The sequence below is a fragment of the Marmota flaviventris genome, chromosome 16 (assembly GCF_047511675.1).
Source record: "Marmota flaviventris isolate mMarFla1 chromosome 16, mMarFla1.hap1, whole genome shotgun sequence".
NCBI classification, from domain to species: Eukaryota; Metazoa; Chordata; class Mammalia; order Rodentia; family Sciuridae; genus Marmota; species Marmota flaviventris.
Genome location: NC_092513.1, coordinates 52,703,637 through 52,718,720, shown reverse-complemented (window position 1 = coordinate 52,718,720; position 15,084 = coordinate 52,703,637). Strand labels below are relative to the sequence as shown.

Genomic DNA, 15,084 nt, shown 5'->3' with positions numbered 1-15,084 from the left:
TTGGTGAGGTGAGGCTAACCTGTGCCATAACTTGGAAAGTACACAAATATTTGTTGACAGTATTTTCCCCATTTTACAACATTTTAGATATTAAACAAATTTTATATGTTGTAAAAATAGGTGGTGAAGTGCTTCTTTCAATGCCTGGTTATCCATCTCTTCCCCCAACCCAGATCTGTTTGTTTTTTAAGGGTAGGTTGTGAGGCAGGTGACAGTATTTTCTCTAGGGCTACAGTTTCAGAAACTCAATATGAAATCTGGCTTGAGAACCCAGAATTTAGACTTGGTTGAGCTTGAATGAGAGACTTTTTGAATGCTAAATCACATTTCTCTCCTTAGATCGATATAGAAATTAATGGCAATGCAGTGGATCTTCACATGAAATTGGGTGACAATGGAGAAGCTTTCTTTGTGGAGGAGACTGAAGAAGAATATGTAAGTTCTCCATAGTCATATCCACTTTACACATTGTGTTCAGTCTCAAAGATAGTCAGTTTTCCTGGTTGGTTGTATAAATGATTGCTGCTAGTTAGTGAAGCTTTAGTTTTATGTTGAACTGAGCTGTCAAAAAGGAGCTGGAGGGATGAGAAAATTTACTCCACACCAGTTTTTTTTTTTTTTTTTTTAATATTTATTTTTTTAGTTTTAGGTGGACACAGTATCTTTATTTTGTTTTTATGTGGTGCTGAGAATCGAACCCAGTGCCTCACGCATGCTAGGTGAGCACACTACCACTTGAGCCACATCTCCAGCCCCACATACCAGCTTTAAGGGTACAGAAAACATGCAAAAAGTCTTTGTATTTGGTTCTTGTGTAATGGGTAGTGTGTCTTTTTCTGACTTTAATGAACTTTCTTAATGTCTATTCTAGTTCATATCTTGACCTGAATTCATTTAGTTCTACCGAAGTAATCAGGCATCTCTCTTCAAGCTATGTGTGTTTGTATATACATGACCTTTAAACTTGGAAAATATAATTACCATTGTTGGTTAGGAACACTGTATCTCTAACCTTGAGTAGTCCTGTGAATTAATTATGATATTAAGAGATTTTAATTGTTTGGCCTGTGTCCCTTTATAAATGATTACATGTTTGGCTTCCTTCAGCAAGAGAACATAATTTATCCAGCCCCATCCTATTCCTCCCCCTAGAAGTGTATAAACTAGTTTAGACAGAGATAACCTGGTTTTTTTAATAGATTTAGTGTGGATCTTTTTGAAAAACCTGTGGAAGGCATTATTTTATCTTTTTCCATAAATAATAAAATCTCAAATAGCAAAAATGATAAGCTTCAAGTTATTAAGAACTGTTTTTTGTTTGTTTGTTTCAAAGGTGAACTACTAATTTGGGTTATAAAATCACAAATAAAAATATCACCAAAAAAAATAAACAATAGCAAAATAAGATTGTGTTTATTTTTAGTTTATAGAAAGGCCATTAACATAGGTACCAGTATGTAAAGCAGCATTGAAACAGTATGACTTATGAAGAAGAACTTTATCAGATCATTGGTTTTCCTAGTATCTTTCTTACTTGTTTTTATGTTACTTTGTTTGCATTTACTTAATCTAAGCAAAATTCTTCCTTTGGCAGAGAAAAAGAGCAGAATGAAGCATAATAAATGACAGTTGTCACAAGATTAAAACATTCTTGATGTCTTTATTAAAATAATGTATAACCCATATCACTGATTATTGTTGCATAGATACAGTAAGTGAGAAGACTGGGTTGTGGGTAGTCCATTACCTAGTCTTATGTGCTGTTCTTACAATTCCATTAATAGCTATGCTTATTGAGGTCAGCTTTTGGAGAACATCAACCTTCTAGCCGTTTTCCTATTTCATGTATGATCAAATTGACAGTTTTCTATAGTGTAGCATGTTTCCCTAAATAGAAAATTTAATGAACCCAAAAAAACCATTGGTATAACTACTATATGCCATATACTATGAATAAAACAGCCCCTGATCTCCAAGAGTTCATTATTTAGAGGGGAATAAATCTGACTGCTGTTTATTTAGTTTTGGTTTCAAACTTTTCCCATTTAACTGTATGTCATAATCATCTCTTTAAGTCAGGAGTTCTAGATCTAACTATTCTTTTAATAGCTGCACAAAAAAAACAAAAACAAAAAAAAACTCCATGATGTAGATATACCACAGATTATTTGACCATTCTCTTATTGATAGGCATTCACGTTAAGTTCTTAGAAATCAGAAACCAGAGCTTCTCATCTGGCTGCCTTAAGGACATTCAGCAGAATATATCTCAGCAGAGTTTCTCTCTGTGTGTTGATGATGAACACAGATTTTGCCTAGGTAAATAGAACTCTTGACTTTAGGGTAAAATGTTTACCTATACCAAGTTCAAAAGTTAATAGAAAACAGTTTTAGAAATGCATACATTTTCAGGACTACTTGTAAAAACCTTGAGTATTCTAAATTATCTGAGGTCAGTTTATGCCTTTTACTTATGTTTTGTTTTTACTGATGATAAAAAGGAATGAAGCAAATGGATGAGAAGTTTATTTACTGGGCACCAGACTGATCATTTTATTCAGTATTAAATTAGAAATTTAATTATTAATATTGAGCTGCCTTTTCTTTTGAATTCTTAAAATATATTTACTTATGGTTTAAAATTCACTAATTTCACTTGTTACAGGGTATTATGTATCATCTGTATTATCACTTTCCTCCATCCTTGGATAGTTAGTTAATTTGGTATTAACCACTATAAATTTACCTAGTTCATCACTTACCCGTTCTGCTGTTCTTTGTTTGATGTGGCTTCGGCTTTATCATGTTCTTAATGTTCTTTATAAATTCTCAATAATCTTTTTAATGCCTCCTAAGAATACTGCTGCTGTTTTGAACTTCTCTTTGCAGAGAATTTAATTAGTTATGCTTTAATTACAGCTTATATGTGTTTTGTGCTGACCTGACATTTCAGTTCCTCCAAATGTACTGAGCTACATGGACCAAAATGAGCTAACCCTCAACTGTGTCTAGAAAGACAAGACCTGCTCAGAGCAGACAGAGTCTCAGTTCAGTATGACTTTCTGACCTTTAGGGATTACATATTCTTTTCACCATTGTGAAACTGTATGTACTCAAAGAAGTAACAATTGCTTTGATCCAGTGTTGTCATGAATAATCTCTTTCTCCATGTTCTTTAAGGAAAAGCTTCCAGCTTACCTTGCCACCTCACCAATTCCCACTGAAGATCAGTTCTTTAAAGATATTGACACCCCTTTGGTGAAATCAAGTGGAGAAGAAAGACTCTCCCAGAATTCAGATATTTCACACATCTTAGAAACAGAGACCGTTTTCACTCCAACTTCTGTGAAAAAGAAAAAACGAAGGAGAAAGAAATGCAAACAGGACAATAAAAAGGAAGAGCAGCCTGCTTCTCCTGCTGCAGAAGACACTTGTGAAGTGGGTGTGAGCTCTGATGATGAGAAAGGAGCCCAGGCAGTGAGGTAGGCTTTCAACTTGGACAGGGGTTTGTGCAGGTGCTTGGCTAGCCCCTTGTGCCATAGAATGGGCTCAAGGAAAGCCAGAAGCTGCTACTGCTTTTATGGATGTGCAGTGTGAGTTTAGACTGTTTTTCCACAGTGGTTTATTGTGGAATCAAATGGAAGAGACTTTTTTTTTTTTTTTTTTTTTTTTGATACTGTGCAGAATTTGCCATAAGACTTCCTGCTGTGATACTAAAATTTCATTCGTGGCAGACTAGTGGTGTATCTCTCTTCATCCAGTAAGTTACCAAAAGCCATTAAATCATAAGTCAAAAGAAGATCTGAATTAGTGACTTGTCCTGCATGAGCAGATACAGGTAGGGACACCATCATTCCACTTGTGGAATTTTGCTACCAAGGGTCTTACGTTCAGTATCTCACCTGTACCTGAGCAGTTCACAGTTTTATTTTATTCAAATTCACCATCAAAATGTCCTGTAAGGGCGCTGGAGTGCTCGCCTAGCGCGGGCGGGACCCGGGTTCAATCCTAAGCACCACATAAAAATAAAGGCATTGTATTGTGTCCATCTACATATATATATATATATATATATATATATATATATATATATATATATATATATATATATGTTTTTAAAAAAATGTCTTGTAAGTTGAAGACAACAGAGTTTTCATTTTTTTTTTTTTTAAGTGAGAGCTCTTATTTTATCATTTTTTTATCAGCTTAGTAGAATAGCTCAAAACATATGCCTCTTTTCAAGTCAGCACCACCTGGAATTTAAAGATAATAATTGGGGGCAGAGAGTCTATTTTCTCATTCAACTTTTTTTCTTTTGTACCTGTTCCACTCAGTGGTTACCCCGGCACCAGAAGGACCATCCATGCTTCAGTGGGTGGTTCTCTTCACCCAATTGTTGGACAAGAAACTGCTGCCCATAAGTGGCCCTGTGTTTCCAAAACCTTTATGTAATTGGGGGTAGGGACAGGGTTTAGGAGGAAGGTTCTGGTCTACTTGTATGTTTTCAGATAAGCTGTTGAAAGGAAAATTTATGTCCTTTGGAAAAGTAGTTATGTTAAAGTGTTTTTTTAATTAGAGAAAAGAAGGGGAAATAATTTCTTTTTCTAGTTTTCAAAACCAAACAGTAACTTACTTGGATCTTGTACATATTTTATTTGCCACACTTTTGTTTTCATGGTCAAGCCAGGAAAAAAATGGTACTAATGTGTGACTGGTATATTTTAATTGTTTACATTAATGAATATCATGGTATAATGATTCCCTTTTGGCAAAACCATTTATTCTTTTTTTTTTTTTTTAAATACTGGGGATTGAACCCACAGTAGGTACTCTACTATTAAGCTATAATCCTGAGCCCTTTTTTATTTGAGACAGGGTGTCACTAATTTTCCAAGGCTACCTTGATTTTATTTATAATTCTCTTGCCTTGGCCTCTTGAATAGCTGGAATTATAGGTGTGTGCCACCACACCCAGCTGTTTACTCATTTTCTAAAATTTTGGAATCTGGATGGTAAATCCTGACATAAAGTCCTACATTTGATAGTACTTTTTAACGTGAAAAATTTTATGCCCATCTTACATTACTTACCAGCTCACATGTGTGATATTCTTTCTCTCGCCATTAGATTTTTATTTCAGTTCTGATAGAATGCAGAATTACCGTACAACTAACCAATTAAAGATCCAAAGAAATGGTGAAAAAGCACTTTACACTCTACAGACCAGCATAAACTATTCTTATAAAACTTTAAAATCCTGAATAAATCAACAGTGTCTTTCTTTTGTTATTTTTTTAAAAAATGGGAAGACTTTAATTATGTTCCTCTTTTACAAATCATTGATTTCTCAAAGAATTTTAAGCCACTAATAAGTGCCATAATGGAGCTTGGGTTATGGCTCAGAGGTAGAGCACTCGCCTACCATGCGTGAGACACTGGGTCTGATCCTCAGCACCACATGAAAATAAAAATATTATGTCGACCTATAAGTAAAAACTAAATATTTTTTTTTAAGTGCCAAAATTTCTTAAATATTCTTCTTGTCCTTCCCCTCCCCCCGCTCCCCCCCCCCCACTGCTTTCAGTCTCTTAGAGGTTATTTATCCTTTCCTCACCTAGGAGAATAAACTTTGAGAATATTTCACATGTTCCACTGCTTGATTTTAGGACCATTAAGAACACACACACACACAAAAAAAAAAATCTTTAAAAATTTTCTTACATATAGGTTGTCAAGAAACTTGTATTTTTCAGAAAAACTCCAATTACTTATATATCTAAATTTTATTTGGATTAGCATTGTAGTGTTTCTTAAGTGCTTTATTCCTAAGAATATTTTTGCCAACTGAAGTTTGTTTTTTAATATATTTTTTAGTTGTAGATGGAAACTTTTTTTTTATTATTATTATTTTTTAACGTGGTGCTGAGGATTGAACCCAGGGCCTCACGCATAATAGGCAAGCACTCTACCACTGAGCTATAACTCCTGAGCTTAAAGTAATACTTTTGTTTTATTGACATGTTTCCTTTGTTAAAATAATAGAGCAAAGCTTAAAACTCCTAAACTATCTGTAGCTTTAACTTGGGAAGCTAAAATGTGTCTAAGACATACATGAAGTTCCTTACTAAATGTATAAGAGTCAGGGCTGGGGTTGTGGCTCAGTGGTAGAGTGCTTGCCTAGCATGTGTGAGGCACTGGGTTTGATTCTTAGCACCACATATAAATAAATGAATAAAATCAAGGTCCATCAACTTAAAAATATATGTAAAAAATTAAAAAGGACAAGGGTCATTATTTATTTATAAATGGATAAGTCACTAAATTTATAAATGTTAATGCATTGCAGAAATATGAGCCAAATTGTACAAAAGGCTGCGTCAGCTAAATCTGTTGGTGTACCAATTTGATTGACAGTTAAAATGGTTGCCAGCTTATCTAAGCTAGCACCTTGTTTGGTAAGCAGGCAAGCCACAACACATGTAAACTAGTACCTTGTGATGTTTCTCAGAAGCTTGGTGGTTTGTTTTTTCTTTGGGTCACTAGTGAATTATAAATGCTGTCACTTGAAGAAACGTTTTCCTGAAATTTTCTTAAAACAAGATCTGCTAAATTATATAGCCAAGACTTTATATATATATAAAGACAACAAAATGTAAACAGTCATCAGAATGCAGATTGTATTCTGAAATAAGAAGCATGGGCTTATTAAGAGTTCTGGTTATAGAAAGTAGTCTCTGGATCAAATAGTTTACATTCTTCATCTCCTGATCAATAACTGGCTTCTAGGGAACCCCACAGGTTTTTCTATGGTGAGTGTAAGTGTTTAAGGTGACATGAATGTCTGCTTTCCTTGGTTTTGTGTTTCTCTTCCCTTGAATGAGATTGTGTTGGGGAAATCTTTTGGAAGAAGGAAAATTAGCATTAGGAAAACTTTAAAATAATAGATGCAGAGATGTGGAAAACCTATTATATGTCAGAGTTAATGATAAATAGTTTTTAAGATATAAAGGAAGAAAAATAATACTAAAAAATAATTTAACTAGTTTTTCTCCCTAATGTTAGTCCAACAAATTGATATGAATATTCTCATTTTACATTTACTATCTATCCTATTAGAACTTTGAATGTTTTTCCCCCACATTTTTTATGGGTGCACTATAGATGGTGGGATTTATTGTTAGATATTCATACATGCATACAATATAACAATAAAATTTGGCCAGTATTATTTTCCAGTATTTCCCCTTTTCCTCCATCCTCCCTCCCCTTGATTCCTTTTTTCTTTTCTTATCTCCCCTTGACTTTCATGAGATCTCCCCCACCTTTCTTTTTCTTTTTCCTCTAGCTTCCACATAGGAGAGAATACATACAACCCTTGACCTTTTGAGTTCATGTTATTTCACTTAACATAATAGAACATTGAATATACTTTAAGAACTTTAGACTTGTATAATATGGTGCTTTACATCTTTTGGAGTTTTTTCTTTATACTACTTTGAGAATTTAACATGTTACACCACATAAATCTCACATCAATTCTGTGAAGTAGACAGGACAAGTAATAAATTTCCAATTAAAGATGAAAACAGGGGCTGGGATTGTGGCTCAGCGGTAGAGCGCTCGCCTAGCATGGGCAGGACCCAGGTTCAATCCTAAGCACCACATAAAAATAAAGGCATTGTGTTGTGCCCATCTACACCTAAAAAATAAATATTAAAAAAAAATAAAGATGAAAACAGGCACACAGGGCATTAGTGTTTAGATTTGGGTCATTACTAAACTTCTGGATTCTTGATTACCTAATATCTAAAGTGTAGAGCACACCTGTAATAATCCCAGTGACCTGAGAGGCTGAGACTTGAGGATTGCATGTTCAAGGCTAGCCTCTGCAACTTAGCAAGACCTTGTCTTGAAATAAAATGGAGTGGGAATATAGCTCAGTGTAAAGTACCCCTGGGTTCAATCCCCAGTACCCCTCTCCCCCCAGAAAGGAATGTTACTACCTCAGATTTGTAAAAACTGAATGAAATACATATAAAGCCTTATTATTCCAAAGGATTTAAAAAGGAATTTTTAATTAGATTTCCTTTCTGTCCTTCTTCCTTCTTCTGGTCCATAGTTAGTGATTACAGTAGCATATGGCATTGGTAAATCACCCTTTCATATTTCCTTTTGAAAAGGGGGGAAAAGCCCCCTTTGTTTTTGTCATTTAGGGAGTTGGCCAGTAGATTTGAGTAGTATTTTAAAGCTAATAAATGTCGTCATTGTTTTCCCTTTCACAGAGGATCTTCAAATGCTTCCTTAAAGGAAGAAGAATTTAAGGAGCCTTTGCTCTTCCATTCTGGAGATCACTACCCCTTATCTGATGGAGATTGGTCCCCATTAGAGAAGTGAGTATCTTTGAAATTTCTTGTTTACTTAAAGGAAAAGAAAGGACATGTTAAGTAACTTTTTCTGTTATTTGACAGCAATAATTTTTCCCATTTCTCTCATACACTAAAATAAACTATTTTCTTTTCTTATGAATAAGAACTGTTTCTCTAAATAATTATTTTGTTCCTAAACTTAATCTGCCTACCCTAACCTTGTTGGCCAGTTGTAGATCTGTATAGTTGGCATAGAATTTGCCAGTTCTTCAGTTCTGTTTCATGTCAACTATTATGTGTAACTATGGATAATATAATGAAAAAGCACATGTAGTCCTACTGTTTATTCTGCAATCAAATGTTCACCTATTAGCTGTTAATATAACTCCTTTCTGTGCATTTCCTGTTCTGTAAAATTACTTGTATCATTGATTTCCTGTGAGAAGCAAATGAGATAAAGAATATAAAGTGCTTAGAGAGGACCCAGTAACTTCTCAGTAAACACTAGTTGCCATTTTTATATTTTTTTAATTGTCAGTGGGCCTTTATTTTTTATTTATTTGTATGTGGTACTGAGAATAGAACCCAGTGCCTCACATATTAGGCAAGCAGTCTACCACTGAGCTATGACTCAGCCCCATTTTTATTATTAAAGAACACAAAGGGAATAAGTAATTGATTCTTCCTTTAAGAATGTTTATATCTGTGGGATACAAAATTATTGTATATTGAGACTTATATTTCCTTTACTCTGTAAGGCTCAGCAAGATGGAAGGCTTCACTTTTCTTTGTTCTTGTGTTTGTAGCACCTATGTCCAGGCAGTATGTCCTAAGAGTGATTCAGAGCTGGAGGTGAAACCTGCCGAGAGCCTGCTCAGATCTGAATCTCACATGGAATGGACATGGGGCGGGTTCCCAGAGTCCACTAAGGTATTGGTGTTTAACTTGCCTGTGGGATATATCTGATAAAGACTAGTCCCTCCATCTCTAAGAAGCAATTTCTGACTGAGCTCACTGAATGTAATGACAGTAGTGCCCTCATGTGGTCATAAAAATAAATTCAAAGTTAACATTTTTCATAACATTTGTATTGCAGTAGAAGGAATCCAACAGTATTTTGTGTTTGTATTTAGTGGACAATAATGTTGATTGTTAATTAAAGATGTTTTAAAGGCACCTAAAGGAAATTAAAATTTTCACTCTGAAAATTTATCATATATTGGTTACTAAAGTTTTTTTGACAACACATTATGAAAGAAGAAAAAATGGAAAGATACATTTCTTTTTTTTAACTTTCTGATGGACCTTTATTTTATTTATTTATATGTGGTGCTGAGAATCGAACCCAGCGCCTCACACTTGCTAGGCAAGCACTCTACCACTGAGCCACAACCCAAGATACATTTCTTGAGGGAGGAAAATGTTTAGATCCTCCTTTTGAATTTAGGTTTTTCAGAGAGACGGATTTTGCTTATATTTGTGACTGAGTTTGGACTTGACTTCCCACTTTACATTGTTTTAACTGAACCTTGAAATAGTCCAAGCAGAGTTAACTTCTTATTTGGTATTGTAAGTTGTCTCCCTCAAGATAAATATTCTCTACCTCTATTTTATCACAATATTCTCCAGTGTTTAATTCTTTATAATAGAATGATTATAATACAGCTTGTTTATTAACATCATGATATTGAACAAACTGCAATTATTTGTTTTTACCACTTTTAATTATGAACTATTTCACACAAAATAATATATTTAATGAACATGCTATAAAGTGAACACATTTTGACTAGCATAAGAATTAGATTTAACAGATACCTTTGAAATTAGTTTAATATTTAAACAATTCATCTTTTCTAGGTCAGCAAAAGAGAAAGATCTGACTACCATCCTAGGACAGCTACAATTACACCATCAGAAAATACCCATTTTCGGGTAATTCCAAGTGAGGATAGCCTCATAAGAGAAGTAGAGAAAGATGCTTCCATTGAAGATACTGTCTGTACCATAGTGAAACCCAAACCCAGAGCCTTGTGTAAGCAGATGAGTGATGCGACATCTGCTGCAGAACTTCTTGAACCTCCTCTTGCAACTCCTCAGATTCCATCTATGTTAGATGCAGACCACCTTCATAGCCCATCTTTAGTGGAAACTGCCTCAGAACCCAAACCAGTGGCTAAAGTAGACTCACCATCAAAGAAGAAAGGTAATCATTTGTTTAATTTGGTATTGGGTACTCTGAATTTAGATGGATAATTATTTCAGTGTTTCACATAATATGTAATGGCGATCTTGTATTCGCAGCCCCTGGGCAGAGCCTGTTATGTGCTTTGTCCTGATTATTTACTGTGGCTTCTCTGTTACTCTCTAAATTCCATTGTAGCAGGGCTTTTAACTTCCTTACTAGATCTCCTGTCTTAACTCAATTGGCCTTTGAGAAAATAATGAGTTCAAATCAGTTAATGTATACAATCATAGTATCATTGTCATTTTGAAGAGTCTATATTTCCCCAAATTTAATAATATTTCTTAGCTGATTTTTCCCCCCTGACCAAGAGTCTGTTAGGGCTCTCACATGTTGCATTTGATTATTGGGTAGGTTTGACAGTAAAGTGAAGTCTTAAACAATTACATGTTTAAACAGAAAGAAAACAGAAAAATGAATTTCATCTGAAACATCTTCATTAAGGCTGAATTAAGTACTTTTTTGCAATGATGTAAAGTAAAAAAATATATGCTAATTATTAGTGCTTTTCTTTTCTTTCCTCTAAAACAGGTAGAGAGAAGGATGGAGTCAAACTCTTGACTCAGCAGCTCTCACTTTTGGAGTATTAAGTTCAATAAATCAGAACATCCTTACTATTTAAAAGTGTAGTTATCCATTGATACTTCGTACAGTAAGATCAGAACATACATATTCTCTGAATACTGGCCTTAAATCCTATTATTAAATATACTCTTTTTTTACTTGTGGTTAGACACAAAACCTTTATTTTAGTTTTATGTGGTGCTGAGGATTGAACCCAGCGCCCTGCCCGTGCTAGGCGAGCTCTCTATGCTGAGCCACAACCCCAGCCCCATTAAGTCCTATTTTTAGGGCAGTAAAACTTTACCTAAAATTACACATCGTCATATATAATCCAATACCTACTAATGTAGCTTTAAAAAAAATAAGAATTAGCACCAAAGGTTAGCTCATCACAGATTGACTAATAAATATCCACAACAGGTATGGATCTGCAAGGCCTTTCAGAAGTAAGTTACCTAAAATGAAAGAATGTGACTGTCAAGGTTACTTTTGGCCATATCTGTCCATCCAACTGATGATGACTTATCTTGGTACCTACCTTTCACCAAAAGCCCATAACTGTTTTATTCTAAAAACTGTGAAGGAGAGAGATCCATTTCTTCCAGGGTGAATGCTTTGTTCTAATCTAGGAAATAATGACCCCCTAGTCCCAGCACAAAGTATAGGAGCTGACAGAGATAGGAACACTGAATGGTTCCCACAATTCTTTGGCCTCATTCCTCCCCCCCCAGCTTTTTGTTATGAAAAGCATTATATAGTTACACATCACTTAATGATGCATGTGGTCTAAAAACTGTGTCATTTAGGCAGTTTTATTTTTGTGTGAACATTATATTTTCACACAAACTTAGATAGTATTATAGGTCAATCAGTGGACATGGCCTTTTGATAAAATTAAATGCAGTAAACATGAGAGTATGAGGTTGTTGCCAGCATAACATGGCACAGTTTTACAGTAAAGTTTCTTCTACTTGAGTAGAGGGAGTATACCCTAAAGTAAATGATAAATAGCATAGTAAATACATAAAACAGCAATCATTTTTATTGTTATCAGGTATCATGTAGTGTACATTGTATATGCTGTAATTCTATAGGCCTGGTAGTACAGATTTGTTTACTCCAGCATCACCACAAACACATGAAGAATGTATTGCCTTAAAATGTTACATTGACTACATCATCAGTATATGATACGATTTTTTCATCTCCATTATAATCCAAGTGTTCTCTTACTCTCCATTTCTCTACTCACAGAAGTTTTCTGTTACTTTAAACAATTACAGACATTATGACATTTCACCCTTAAATCCTGCAGGACACACCTTCTAAGAATAATACTACTGTCATCTTGAATATTCCATATTTATATTTCCTTAAATGTACCAAGAATATAGTCATGTACTACATAAAGACATTTCAGTCAGTGATAGCCCACATACACAGTGGTACACTAAGGTTATGTCACCTAGTGGTTTCATAACCAGCTTAGTTTATGTAAGTACACAGTAACTTTTTTTTTTTTTTTTTTTAAGACAGGGTCTCAGTAAATTGCCCAAGCTGGTCTCAAATTTGTGATCTTCCTTCCTTAGCCTCACAAGTAGCTCGGATAACAGGCATGTCTCACGACATCTAGCCTGTGGAATGTTTTTCAAAACAAAAATCTATCAAGGTTCACTCACTGCATTTGATTTTTATGTCATTAATCTTTTTTATTTTAGAACAGCACCATTACAAGTGCTCTACTTCTGAGCCACAACCCCAGCCCAAGGGCCACTTTAATGAACAAGTGAAATTGTTTAGCAGTACACCCTAAGGCAATAAATCTAAAATATTATAAATTTTAATAGGTAATCAATATAAAAATATTTTGCATTTTTTATACTTATAAAATTAATTTAGATGATTTTTAGAAGTTAAGATAATACTTTCTTAAAACATGTGTTACATGACTCAAGACTAGTGACAGTTTAAGTGCTCACATGTGGCTGGTGGCCACTATTATGAGCAGTATAAATCTTGAGGCTTAATTATATTAGGGTTATTTGTTTTCCTACTGACCTGCATCCCAGCCCTCTTTCGTATGTTTTAAATTGATGATTACTTTATGAGATATATTGGGTACCTCATACTACTCATGATGATCCACTATATGTGATGCTAAATGCAATCATTGTTTAACATATCATCTGCCATATCTATCAATCATAAAGGACTTTTGTCCTTTTGCAGTTAGAAGGTAATATGTGAGTTGATACTTGGGCACTGTGTAAATATACCATCCCCAGCAAACTTCCCTTCATGATTTTAGAGTAATGGCCTTGTTCTCATGCAGGTAATTTTCCTCATTTGGGCACATTTGTTCTTATCTGAATGTGTTTGAAAACTTCCCCATTAAATGTGAATTATTAGGGGCTAGGACTGTTCCTATAACAACAAATGAAAGAATGAATAAATGATGTATGTTTATTTTAGAGCCCAAACTTTCTCTTCCATTGACTTGGATGGTTGAGAATCAACATAAGTGGAACTAACCAGTTGACACTTAAAAATAAAACCCTATTCTAATTATGGTCAGTTTGTTTACAGACCTTTTACTTTCTTACAGAATAGTAAATTAAGAATAACTAAATTTGTACCTCTGATACATTTTTCTTAAACAGGTGTCCACAAGAGAAGTCAGCACCAGGGACCTGATGATATTTACCTCGATGACTTAAAGGCTCTAGAACCTGAAGTTGCAGCTCTCTATTTCCCTAAAAGGTAGTATGTGCTTAGTATGTGTACTTAGGGGTAAACAGCTCTGAAATATTGTAATCATTTCATCTAAGCAAAAAGAGCAATATGCTTATGCGTTAGCTAAATCTGATTGTTTCAGGGAATGGGATTGTAGCTCAGTGGCAGAGTACTTGCCTAGCATGCATGAGGCTCCAAGTTCACTCCCCAGCACCACAACCAAAAAAAAATTCAGGCATGTAGGAGTGTTTCATGAATTAGAAAATTCATAAATAGTGAATATGTTGTTTTGACTGTAGCGACTTGAAATTAATAAATAGCTGTTTATGAACATGTTTAAGGGCTGGGGTTGTGGCTCAGCAGTAGAGTGCTCTCCTAGCATATGTGACTCCCTGGGTTTGATCCTCAGCACCACATTTAAATAAGTAAAATAAAGGTATTGTGTCCAACTACAGCTAAAATATCAATATTTAAAAAAAGAAAACATGTTTAATACAATAAGAGAGAGATACTAGTCAAACCTACATACGAGTATAAGGCTTCAGATTATTTCTCTTTATAGTCACCAGTGTAAATTTGCAAATTCAGCATGCTTTGGAAAAGTTCTTTATCATTTGTTTTAATAATACTTCTTTATCTGAAAACATTTTACAAAGAATGCCTTCACTCCTTTGGAGAGTCTGAGTTCCCAATCCTTTTCTTTAGTGAGGCCTAATATGGTGAGACCCTATTGCAGGTTCTCCACATTCCTATAGCTCCCACCATTTGTCACACAGCTGCCCTCTCAGAGCCTCATGATTTTCTCCCTAGAATAACCCAAACATGAATTTTACATATGATACATGTGGATTGTCTTCTCAAGTTCATTTCATCCATAAAGGAATTTCATTATGTTACTCTGTGGTTAGAAAACTCAACTTTTTTCCCACAGAGAGTATGCCTTGAATCTATTGAGTCATATATATACATAATTAAACACTTTTAAGTAAATTATTGAAAAAACATTTTTCACTTGGACTAGAAAGATGGGATTATCATATAAATTTTTTACAGATATTTGTGGGAGGCTCTAAAAATTTTTTCCTAACTCTGTACCCTAAACTTGTCTCAAAATATCTACCTACTTCACTTTAAGTATGGGGTTTTTTAAGGTCAGAAAACTGAAACTGCTCTCTT

The 15,084-nt window shown here is 34.5% G+C and overlaps 1 protein-coding gene across 4 annotated transcripts in view; it reads left to right on the top strand.

Annotated features, from left to right (window-relative positions):
- Positions 1-15,084, top strand: part of Lpin2 (lipin 2) — a 76,530-nt gene that overhangs the window by 45,553 nt on the left and 15,893 nt on the right. For all 4 annotated transcript variants that reach the window (XM_071602885.1, XM_027942908.3, XM_027942909.3 and 1 more), the window contains 6 exons: positions 340-435; positions 3,181-3,482; positions 8,283-8,390; positions 9,173-9,296; positions 10,227-10,572; positions 13,836-13,935. In XM_071602885.1, coding sequence (XP_071458986.1) covers positions 340-435; positions 3,181-3,482; positions 8,283-8,390; positions 9,173-9,296; positions 10,227-10,572; positions 13,836-13,935 — 1,076 coding nt within the window. The remainder of the gene's footprint in view (positions 1-339; positions 436-3,180; positions 3,483-8,282; positions 8,391-9,172; positions 9,297-10,226; positions 10,573-13,835; positions 13,936-15,084) is intronic.